At 38.0% G+C, this 12,565-nt stretch overlaps 1 protein-coding gene across 4 annotated transcripts in view; it reads left to right on the top strand.

Moving 5' to 3' along the window:
- The window catches only part of PTPRF (protein tyrosine phosphatase receptor type F), a 627,213-nt gene that overhangs the window by 555,032 nt on the left and 59,616 nt on the right, over window positions 1–12,565 (top strand). For 3 of the 4 annotated variants that reach the window (XM_032217661.1, XM_032217660.1, XM_032217662.1), the window contains 3 exons: window positions 2,691–2,717; window positions 8,292–8,409; window positions 11,511–12,089. In XM_032217661.1, coding sequence (XP_032073552.1) covers window positions 2,691–2,717; window positions 8,292–8,409; window positions 11,511–12,089 — 724 coding nt within the window. The remainder of the gene's footprint in view (window positions 1–2,690; window positions 2,718–8,291; window positions 8,410–11,510; window positions 12,090–12,565) is intronic. The other variant, XM_032217663.1, reaches the window with a different exon arrangement.

Below are 12,565 nucleotides of genomic sequence, written 5' to 3'. Positions count from 1 at the left end.
ATTTTACTTAGGATAAAATAAGAATATACAGTAGGCGACATTATGCATCTTCCTGATTCTGAATATAACTTCCAGAACTCTTGTGATTAGTCAGATTGACTGAAATTTATGAGAACTGTCAAAAAAATCTGGAGGATATTTAATTGTCTACCTTGTGTCTACACACTGATTGACAACTTATAAGATAAACTCAGAAATTAGATTTTAAAATAGCTGTTGCTCTCTTGAGAAGTGGGTCCTGGGTAGCAACTATTCCTCTAGAAAGAGAGTTATTTAACTATTCAGTTTGGCTTCATTAACAAGATCCACGTGAGATTCACTGCTCTTAAAAAAAGAATTTTATTTTATTTATTAAGTAGATTTGTATGGCTGCCCAACTCACACACAGTAATTCTTTAATCAGACAGCTAAAGTAAAGAATGTGCATTCAGCAATTGTATATGTAGTGCTAGGGCAGGCCTTCTTTGCAACAGTTTGTAAACAAGGCAGAAAATAAATCTCAGACTAGTCCTGGTCAAACTAATCTATTGGGTGCTCTTACTAGAACTGTAGATTTGGTGATATCAACTGCCAACATTAGCTCTACCTGCATTGGTTACCTCTCTCTAAGCAGTAACAGCAGCTGATATGTTTTATCAAGGCCTTTGGTTCCCTTAAAGCCATTTATCTTACTCAGTGACACTAAATACTTAAGAAGCAATTGGGCTGTTTTAGCAGAGAACTGTTTTATCTGGTAGGTAGCAGTTTTATAAATTCAAACATTTAGCTGTAGCTGATTTCATCACAGAGATGCTCCTAAAGCAGAGGATCCTCTGATGAAAGTGAAAGATTATAGTATGTTGAAATTGACAGTGTAACCATTTTAAAAAAAGCAAACTTAAAATTGAATATGCACCACCATTTTTCTGGCCCATATTACATATTTCTACCCTGTTCTTTTAAGAAATAGAGCAATTGTATAATTGTGAGGTGAATATTTTACATATATATATATATATATATATATATATATATATATATATATATATATATATATATATATATATATATATCTTTAACAGTGGTGACGTATATGTCATATTTTAATACATTTATACCATAATGTTCTTTGGGGGAAGATTGTTATTGTTAGCAATGTCATTATCCACTTTTTGGAAATAATCCAAAGCATGTAATAAACTAAAGAATATCTGTTTCTAACTGAAAATAATCGTCATTATATAATACAGCAGCTGAAAACCAGCAGTCCTTACTTCTTTGATTTAGGAATGGAAACGAATAAAGTTGAATATATGTTGCTAGCAAGAAAGAAATAGGAGAAAATAAGAAGTTTGCATATAGACAAGGATTTAATATACATGTGGGCAGGTTCAATCATGAGGGCTTGTCCACTTCCTCAGCCCCAACAGGATCAGACCCCTCCCAGAAAACAAAGCAACACTGTACCCTGGCCCAAGGCTGGTATCTAACTGGAGCAGATCTGAGGGATTTTGTCAGCTAAATGCCTAACAACCTCTGAGCCTGCTCTATTCAAAAGGACTTGGGTCATCCTAAACAAGGCCTCTGAACACATGGGCATGGAAGAGCCATATAGTGATATTTCACCACCCTTACTGTCATGATTTTTTCATGAGTGCCCTCCAGCAGTACTTATGTCAGACTGGTTTTGTATCTCTTCACCAAGAGATTTCGTCCCCACCAATTCCTCGGTAAATAGTGAAAGATTCTGAGATTTGTTTGAAGCATCAAAGGTAGTGTTCTGACTGAGGCTTCCCAAGAGCATGAAGCATACTCCTGGTCCTGACAAAAAACCCTTTTATTAATTTACTGTGAATTCTGCTCATTTACATACAGCAAAGTCTTTCAAGGGAGGATTTACAGTCACAGACCTTATCTGGCTTGGAGAGCTGCCAGGCCAATATCTGGAAAACTTGGCAAGGAGTCTTGGAGAGTCACGAGCCAATTAAGTGAACTAATTGTCTCCTGCAAACTCCACTCCCCTTTTGCTCCTCTTTTATTTCCTCTGGGAAGGGCCGTTCATCATCCACCTGTAGCCTTACTCCCAAGTCGACCCCTGTTCTTTAGCTGTTCCCTTCATCTGGCAACTCTGCATGCACACCCTGTGAGCAGGCTCCAACTATTCGTCTGTCTCACTGATGTCTGACTCTGAAGCCAGCTGGCATATGGCTTTGTCCCCCACTCTGCCTCCGACACAGAGCCCTCATCAGAGCCTTCCCCAGACTCCAGGACTGATCTATGTTCCTCCCCAACCTTCTCACTATCCAAATCTGGTGCCGGTTCCGCTAGCCGCTGGTGGGCCATAACACATAGCTACCCCTGAACTAGATGTAATAATTGCCTTAAGCCACCAGATACATGGCTAGTTTTGTCCTAAGTTCCAGTTTGTTTCGATGGAGCATGCCTAGGTATACTTAGGTTTGCAGTTGTCATTTTGCACAAGTTGAAAAAATAAGCTCTCTTGCTTAGCTTTATGGTGAGAATTAAGACAATTGAAAGCAAGTTAAATATCAGGTTCTAATGCATTTTACGTTTTTAAAGATACGTTTGTGAAGAATGGTATATATTATTGGGATCTTGCTAGTGCCAATTCTCACGTATGAATGTGTTAATCCGCATCACCATTCCCTTATTCTATCTCCATTTTCTTTCCTCCTTCTCGTCTCCGTCAGTTGAGGCTTAAGGACTCTGCTGACCACGTAAGTACCATTTATTAGTGTGTTTGCTTGGATCAAAAGGTTCTGAGGATCATCTTATGAAATCTTTGTCCATAGTGCTGTCAAAACATCCCCATCAATCCTCAGATATTTTGAGGAGCTGCTCTGGAGCTTCAACCAGCTACAAATCCTGAACAAATTGGTATTTAGATTGCAAATAATGCAGAAAAGCAATTGACATTTCTGTCATCTTTATTTCCTGCTTGTTGCAATGCAATTTAAGACAGTTGAAGGGAGAGCAGTCCCTCTTTACTGTCCCTGCCCAACTGGCAAAATCAGTTTTATATAATCTTTAAACTTCATTGTTCCCAAACGTGAAATATACTTTGCTCTCTCAGCGATGAAACACAGGCTACAATACGAAAACAATCACATTCAGTCAAATTCAATTTTTGGAAGTAATTTTGAAATATAAATTTGAAGGAAGAAGTTTGAACATTGCCCTTTTGGACAGTGGAACCAAGAGAGAAAGGGAATGCTTAAACTAGCTGGTATGACTTCCATTCCTTCTTAAAGAGAAGGGCTATGTTTGAAGGGGTTTGCCATGACAGCACTATGCCTACAATCATTGGAATGGTACCTTTCTTTGCTCACAGTCCATGTTTTCTTTCTTTCTTTCCTCCCTCTTCCTGCTTCACTTTCTCCATTAGCATGTAAGAATATCTCTTTTGTGTGCACTGTGGTATTCACTATTTCTTTGGGCGATGTTTATACCCTGTAGTGCTGTATATTTTAGTTTCTCTTTCCATGTTATTTTAATTGACATGATTAATGTATTTTGATTGATTCAGGTCATTCATGCAAACTTCCAGGGAAAGGGGAATCTTTTCCTATTCTAATTCCTGTGTCATTTTGATTGGTGTTTTTTAATTTGGGTTTCCAAATGAAAACAATGAAGAAATGCTAATGATTTTGAGAAATCAAGAAAGTGTCCTACTCTATCCATTATAGTAAAGATTTGGTAAAATGTTGTGCCTGGATACTCAATTGTACAGAGTTCTCATGTACAGAGTTAATATTTTTATATTCTGCTTGAAAACCTTTTGATCCCTTTTATAAACAGTTGCTCCCAATAGAATTATGTGACAGAACTCAGTTTGGTCACAGAATAAATAAATATGTCAGAATGGTTTTGCATAGCATACTAAATCATACAACCTGTTGATTTGCAAATGAATTCTATTTCACACCAGGGACGTGCAGGCAGGGGAGGCAGAGCCCCACCACTGTCATTATTAAAAGGAAAAAAAATGTGAAAGGAAAAAAGCAAGAGCTGAGGTCAGGCTGAGCTAGTTGCTGCCAGAGTCACCATGGATGACTCTGCTTAGTGCTTAACTGTTTTAAAAAGCCTCTTTAAAAAGTGCCCTCTATAGGAGGAGGCAGGAGAACAACGTGCCTCATCTAGTCTGGTGTTTTATGATCACCCGAGCAGAGTTAAGCAAGAGTTAAAAGCCAAAAAATTCCTGACATAGATGAGGCATGTCGTTCTCCTGCCTCCTCCTATAGAGGGCATTTTTTAGAGGCTTTTTTAAACAGTTAAGCAGAGTCATCCACGGTGACTCTGGCAGCAACTAGCTCAGCCTGACCTCAGCTCTTGCCTTTTTCCTTTTACTTTTTTTTTCCTTTTCATGATGGTAGGCAAAGCAGAGTTGAAATCCTCTCTGAAACAGCTGGAAAAGGTACGTGTGGGTCGGAGGGAGGGGGAGGAATTCAAACTTCATCCTCAAGTGTAGATCCCTCCCCAAGTGTAGTTTGATTGCAGGCAGAGCCATGTTGAGTTTTCAAACACACACACACATACACACACACACAGCTGGCTAAAACTATATAAGCCCAGCTTCACTGATTACAAGTTTGAAAAGGCAACGTGGCTTCGCCTGCAATCAAAGGCTCGGATAAGCTCCAGTCCAACTTCTGTGTTTGTGTTTGTTTGAGAGAGAATGAGTGAGAGAGGGAAGGAGATAGTCCAATCCAACTTCTCTGTGTGTGTGTGTCTGTTTGAGAGATGGGGGAGGGCGGGAGGGAGAAGAAAAAGAATGAAGGAAACTTCGCAAAAGAAAAAAACAAATGCTGTTGCTTTAAATCGGAACTGAGCGTGCCTGGCTGTGGAATTCTGGGAGTTGAAGTCCACAAGTCTAAAAAAATTTGAAACCCCTGTGTCAGTGCCTCACCAGCCATAAACCTCACCGCACGTCACTGACCTGCACACAGGTTCAACGAATAGGGTATCTGATGCCTGCTATATGAACACAAAACTTTGGCTTTCTCCATCCAGGGAAAAAATAGGAAAATTTGCTCTGGTTTTTGAATGTCTTCATTTTTGGGATGAATTAAATAAGGGTCTTGCATTCACACGTCAACTGACTTTGATTAATCAAGCTGCAGAGTGCTCATTAACTCATTTATTCAAGGCCAAAACAAGGCTTCTGTTTTAAAAAAGCATATGAACTACCTCAAAAGTAGTTTTCCCTAGCCATAGTCTACAAAACCAATTCCACCCATTCAAATATGATTAGACACTTCTTTAAAACTGTGAGTACATCAATGAAAAAGGAAAACTAGCATCCCATGCCTTTCTTTTCTATGGAGTTTACATCTTCCTTTGGTTGTTGTTTCAACCTATTTTCTTAATTTATGGGATGGGTACTTTATTGAACACCTGGGCATATAACGGCAAATGATTTAACTTGTCAGCCTCACCCACTTATCTTATTGCCCATCCCAATGCTTTCTTTTTTTGGTAAGCTTGTTGTGTATTGCAGAGTTCTGTAGGAAAACTTTCTTGCCAATTAGAACTACTGCTCTGTTTGTAATCACAGTCGTATTAGTTTCCTGCCCTGCCCTGGGGTTTGATGGTGGAGTTGTTTTTTGTTTTTGCCATGTATCTAAGTGATACATTGCAACACAGATTTTTTTTCCTAACACCACATGCATATAACATAGCATGACCTGTTGATTCGAGGAACCTTTCTGTTAAATTTTGACTCAGTTTCTAAAAATAAAATTTGTCTTCCATAAGTGGTTTAAAATTCAATAAACAGTGATGCTGGAAAGCATTTTATATATAAATTTGAGATTTGAGATTTGAGAAGTTTATTTATATGCCGCCCTTTTCCCTGGGGGGACTCAGGGCGGCTTACAACTCGAAAAGGGGGGGGGGAAACAAACATTTAACACGTAGGACAGTACGTCATTAAAAAAAAACAAAAAAAACAACATTCATACCATTCGGGTGGGTTACAGTCTTTAGCCCCAGGCCTGACGGGATGAAAGTAAATGAAAGTAAGAGATAGTAAAAATCAATCTAAACTACAGTTAAGTTGGTCTTCATTCTCTTACAGCTTTCCAGTACCATCTAGTCAATTAGGAACTGATCTTTTGTTCCTTAGCTGTTTGGGCAGTTTCCTTTCTACTAAGGTGGAAAGGGCTTTATTTTCAACTAGATGCTGTTGGGCTGCATCAGCTATCAGACAGTGGTTAGCAATTGGAAAGTTGTTGTTAAGCAGGTGATTGGCGTTTAGTTGATTGATGCAATCCTTTTTGTTGGATCTTTCACTATCAGGGATGTTAACCAATCTTCCATTCCATATTCTTGCAGTATGTTGTTAACTGCTTGGCAATGAGTCATTGTAGACCAATCAGATGTTTCAATCAAAAACCATGCAATTTATCTGGTGCTGACCATTTCTTGTTCTTTTTTGCTGTTTTCTCTTATACTATTTCTGCTATTAGTACAAGTTGTTTCACTTCAGCTTCTTTTTATTCTTATCCACCTCCTTTGTCTAAGGTGCATACAAATTATATTTCTTTGGATTATTCCATAGCTGCTCCTGGAATTGAGCTGGTTTTTTTCTTTGTCAGATGTTGATTGGTTTACTGCAGTCTCCATTGATGGATTGGTAAAAACCTTTCAGATTCAATTGAAATTGAAGATTCTGCAGTGTGCAGTTTGAGCGTATCTGCTGATCATCTTGGCTATAGCTGTTATTTTCTGCTTTATTATTTCCAGTGCTTCCTTAGTTTCCCTTGTTTCTAGCAGTTGTTTCTTGATTAGGTCTTTTTGTTCTTCAGCTTCTTTTCTTTCTTCTATTCTATCTTGCTGATCTTGTTTTCCAGTCTAACCACCAAGACTTACACCATTTGACTTTTTTTCTTCTTTGTTGATTTTTGCATCTCAGGTGTTCAGTTATAATTGCAACCATGCTATACATCAGCTGGTTTATTTCTTGCAGTGAGCTGGTTCTTATGTTTGATATTACAGTATTGGCATCTTTTAATGCCTGTGCAAGCTCCTTTTTTAACAAGCTTCAATCAGGCAAACTTATTCTGATGCTTTTGTGCTATTCTAGATGCTCAGTTCTTCATTTCAGTTCCTCCTGGTTTTTTTTTTTTCCAGTTAGAGGTTTCTTTATTTCTGAGAAGTTAGAGGAGAGAGTGCCTGGTTTGGAAATGAGAATGGTTTAATAGCTAGGCTGGCTTCCTCTACCATCAACTCTCCCTCTATTGTCTCTATTGTCTTAGCTACCTCTGGCAAGGCTTAGGTTTCTTTGGCCTGGACAGACCTTTGCAGGACCTCTTCTAATTCTACTTTTCTGAGCATTTTATTTCATATTATAAATTGATGCTGATCTGCTAGCTGCTATTCTGTTATTTCTGATTCTGATGTTGTTCTTTCCAGAACTGGTGGATCCTTTTTCAGATATCCTCTTTTTATTGGATTTGTAATAGCAAATTTTGTTTTCAGTCTTTTTACATTTGCAATGGGTAGGAAACCTTTCTTCCAGTAGTTCTGCAGCTGCTGGCCCTGGTTGCTCAGTCAACAATCCTGAATCCTGTAGTCCACTTGTCACCAGATGTCCAGGAACTCCAACACCTAGCATGGTCTTATTGACCCAAGTAATAACTAGTCCAATATAGGTTTGTGTAGGTTATTTCTCACCATATTGTTTATGGGAGAGACACTCTTCATCTGCTTCTTCTGATGACATCTGTCCAGGATGGTTGAAGGTGTAGCATAGCTCTCACATTTCTCAGAACATGCTAGCAGCACAACTACGACAAGGCAGTGCCTCACTAAGGGATGATTGATTATTTTTATTAGCTGCTCAACAGCATTTGATTCTTCAGTGGAGACATTCAATTTAGAGATATTATTTTGTTGTTTATTGACTAAATTATTCACTTATCAGACCACAAGTAACTTCTATCATATTGCATTATGATTGTAAAGTTCCACAAACGTCTCCAGATGTTTTCTGCTTTCTGCTCAAATTAGAGGGGAAAAGTTGAATATCTGTGTACCTGATCTGAGAAAAGAGAAGTTTCTTAACCTGTATTTATAATCTTTAAAAAACTTACCTTTCCAATTTGTCATTTTAACTCTGCAGTTTCAGTGAAGATATATATTAGCTGTGAGAACTGAAAGAGCTTGAAAACAAACACACTTTTAAATTGGTTAGAGGAAAACTCCAGAGTATATCTGAGAGTCAGACATGCTCTGCTATTCATTTCCTTTTCAATTTGCTTGATAAATATGATATTTTTTTCTCCCTACAGGAAACCATCATAGGGGGCCTTTTAGCAGAAACGACCTATTCTGTCAGCATAGCAGCCTATACCACTAAAGGGGATGGTGCCCGCAGCAAAGCCAAAGTGATTGCTACAACTGGAGCAGGTCAGGCATTTGTTCTACAATATGTCTTGATGGACAGGCCTACTTTACTATCTTTTTTGAGCTGCTGAATCATTGATGTAATTGGAATCATGGCAGAAATGTACATCTTCAAATAAATTGGGAATATTTGAGCGTTCTACCCCTAGTCTGTAGACTGTTTGCAGGTGGTAGCGAATGGAACTAAACTAAATACAGGTCTCTGTTCCCCAAGGGCCACTTCATCCTTTGTAATCTACAGGTATTAGCAACCCGCAGATATCTCAATCAGAACCGGAATACAATGATACTGTTGTGTTAATTATTGGTATTTGTTACTTTATCCTTCACCTCTTATTAGCTCTCATGGTTAACAGTTTTTTGTAGATTTATTTGCCATGAATTACCTTTTTTCAAAAATCATCTATACTGATGGCCATTACCACATTTCATGGCAAGGATAGGCTCTAAGTTGTCTATCTCAGGCATATAGTCATAAGTTAATGTTGATGGTCCTATGCACTGTTTTGTCTGTTCTGATCCTATCTATAATTCATTGAATTATCTTGACTTTAGTATATGAAACAAAGAGAAGAAATTATATGTCCTTACAAGGTACATGGTGGGAAACATATATTTTCATTTAGATGCCTTTATTTGTGTCTGTCCTTCTTAATCTTTCCTTTATCTGGATAAGGACAACAGCTTTTAATCCACATAATATGACCAAGAATTGACAACATTGTGTTTATTATATACACCATGCAGCACAGATAATTTTTTGCCTGATGCCAAACTTCAAATACCCAAAATTTAAAAAAAATTATCAACTTTTTAAAAATATTGAAATTCCCACATCAAGCATGAATAATAAAATTTTATCAGATTTAGTGACTTCCTGAGACTTTCAATTTTTTAAAAAAATCTTTTGGTACCTGTATCAGTAACTACCCATATTAGACTCTCAATCCACCAGTGATGCCTTAGATTGGAAACTACCGAAGTATACAATTGTAATGAGTTAAATGTTGTGTAGGACTCAATCTTATCTTCTGAGTTGTGTTTCTGAATAAGTACTTAACTCTGTCGACTGTTTGGAAATGATATTTGAAACGAAGATAAAACTACAAAAACAGAAGAGCATTGAAATTTGTTGCAGTACAGAAATTATTATCCTTGATTAAGGAAATGCTGCATTTCTTATGCCTGTTTCTTCTTCCTGCCTATATAAGGACAAACAAACAGATGATGGAAATGGACTTGGGGACACATAGAGGTCCTCAATAGAAAGCACACTAAGATTCAATTGGAACTGCCTGCAGGATTTGTAGTTACAGTCTTATCCAAGTATATCAAATGAGACAATGCAGAGCTTTTTAAAGGACTTTCTGTAATAGTCTCTTGTTTTGGAATGATGCCTGGTTGTTTACAGTATGCTAATTTCTGTTGGCTTCAGATTTTGCTCATTTTTTAAAACTTTAAACTATTTTTTTAAAAGCAATGAATGAAAAGATTATCTACTCCTGTCTTGGTATTTGCCAAATTTCAACAGACATTCTTAAAACACTTTTTCATTGAAGAATATACTCATTCCAGAAATGTTAATGCACTGGTAGAAAGAGAAGCCAGGGATCTGGAGAACAAATGAGATCGGGAATACCTTTGGAGCATTGTTGTCATATAAAAAGTGTGCATCTTCTGATCTAATCTATGCCAGGTAGTCTTGAAAAAATTTTAGATTAGTTCCAAGTTCTACAAAATCATTCCGTAAAAACTTATTTAAATTCCTCCTTGCACCATTCTTAGTGCTGCCATCTCTTAGTTTCTCTGTCATATCAATTCTGTTCACACTACCACCAAAGTATCCAATGAAACAAAAAAAGTTGGCTAAAACATTTTCCATAATCTAAATTCTAAATTTCACAGAGGAGCATCATCATCATAACTTAGCTAAACCTACTCAAACCATATGTGGAATATTACTGTGTTGTTGTAATTTGTCTCTGGGTGCCACAATCCAATACAGGCTAATGCTTATTTTGGCAGTAAACAGGCTCTGAATGGTTCTGCAGCGGTTGGATTTACACATCAATTTCACCTGATGTGGGGGAAAGAGATGTATCTGTTGTGGGTGTAACTGAAATATGAAACCATTCATTTTATACAGCAGGTGTTAAGCTTTGATGGGAGCAGCCCTTAATTTGTACTGCTCATACAAAATTTGGAATCAGGTTGTTGCACAGCCATCACATCAGCATTCCTAGCAGGAACCAGTTCATCAGCTTAAACGCAGTGTATTTTGATTGCAAGCAGCATGCTACACTCTCTCAGGAGCTCACACAGGTGGTGAAATTATAACTGCTACTATGAAATTTCTCTGCATCAAACTAGCAGAGACTCCAAAGCTGAGTCTGGGCATGTCCTCAATAACTTATTCAAGTAACCAAATATCTATGTTATAATTATACTTTTTACCTTGTTCAAACTATCCAAGATTGCATTATCTGACATTTTGAAAAATGTTGGAGTTCAAGGAATGCTTAGATAGATGCACTGAGATTTAAGACAGAGCTGGATAAGGAATCCATAGATACTGTTTTTGGTTGTAATGTTGATAATTGTTAAATTTGGATATATTTATAAAGCTAAAAACCAAACTTGTATTTTCTGCATTTTAAATTATTTGTCTTACAATTTGGTTTCTTCTGCATGTTGCTACATCACTTAATAACATGCTAGATTAATCATTATTCTTTTTTTCTGGAGTTAAAGAGTCCACCATCCCATAAAATAAAGCCTTGGACAAATTATTTATTTTTATTTAAGTATGGGATACAGAGAGTAGTAAAAACTGAGCTACCCATTCAGAATTACAATGAAGAACAGCTCTTCCTAGGCCGAACCACTTCCGGGCACTTTGGAAGTTCACATGTGCCGTCCTGGGTGTGCAAAATGCTTTAAACATTCTAATTCATTTAGATATGGGATCATTTATCTGCAATCTGATGCAGCGTAATCTCAGAAAAATCTGTGTAGATGCAGGATTCCGTTTGTAGCTATTTGAATGCTTCAAGATCTAAATTTTGCTTCCATTCATAGCCTAATACCCTGTTTTTGTTCCACAGTCCCAGGCAAACCTACTATGATGATCAGTACAACATCTATGAACACTGCTCTAATCAATTGGCTCCCGCCCAAAGAGATGGTTGGAGAGCTCTTGGGCTACATGCTGCGATACAAATGTGCCGATGAAGAGAAGATGATAGTAATTCAGTTTGGAAAAGATGACGATCACTACACCGTGACCAAACTTTACAAGGGTGCCACTTACATCTTCAAATTGTCTGCAAAGAATAGGGCAGGTCCTGGGGAGGAGTTTGAGAAGGAAATAAGTACTCCAGAGGAGCCACCAAGTGGCTTCCCTCAGAACCTGGAGGTGGTTGGGCTTACCACCTCCACCACTAAAGTGACCTGGAATCCACCACTGCTGGCTGAGAGGAATGGAAGAATTACCAACTATACAGTTGTATACAGAGACATAAACAGCCAGCAAAACCTGACCAATGTTACTAAGGAACAAAGTATCACTCTGACCAATCTCAAATCTGATACAACTTACGACATCAAAGTTAGAGCCCACACTAGCAAGGGAGCGGGACCTCTGAGCCCCAGCATTCAGTCAAGGACGATGCCAATGGAACAAGGTAGGCGCCTCTTGTTGTGGTCAGAATCCCTATGATAGAAAATGGGTAAAAAATGTCCCATTTGGTCTTATCTTATCTTATTCAATCTTACTATACCTTATAATAGGGGAGGGAAAGAATAGGCATGAACATTGTATCACAATGTAACCAATTTCATTGTATTTAAGTACAATGACAATAAAGATTATACTCACAACCAGTAGTGGGATTCAAAAGTTCTGTGGGCGTGGGGTGGCTTGGCTGGGCATAGCAGGGGATACTGTAAAATCTCCATTCCCTCCCTATCCCACTAACCTGCTTTCCAGCTCCATTCTCCTGTGCAGGGCAACACAAGAAGACCCAACACAATCACCTGGGATTCAGGAGGCAAGAAATACATGGGGGCTGAGCCAGCCAGAGGTGGTATTTGCCGGTTCTCTAAACTACTCAAAATTTCTGCCAACGGTTCTCTAGAAGTGGTCAGAACTGGCTGAATA

This window comes from Thamnophis elegans, chromosome 5 (genome assembly GCF_009769535.1).
Source record: "Thamnophis elegans isolate rThaEle1 chromosome 5, rThaEle1.pri, whole genome shotgun sequence".
In the NCBI taxonomy this organism is placed as follows: Eukaryota; Metazoa; Chordata; class Lepidosauria; order Squamata; family Colubridae; genus Thamnophis; species Thamnophis elegans.
Note: the sequence above shows the minus strand (reverse complement) of the source record. Positions and strands in the feature narration are given on the sequence as shown.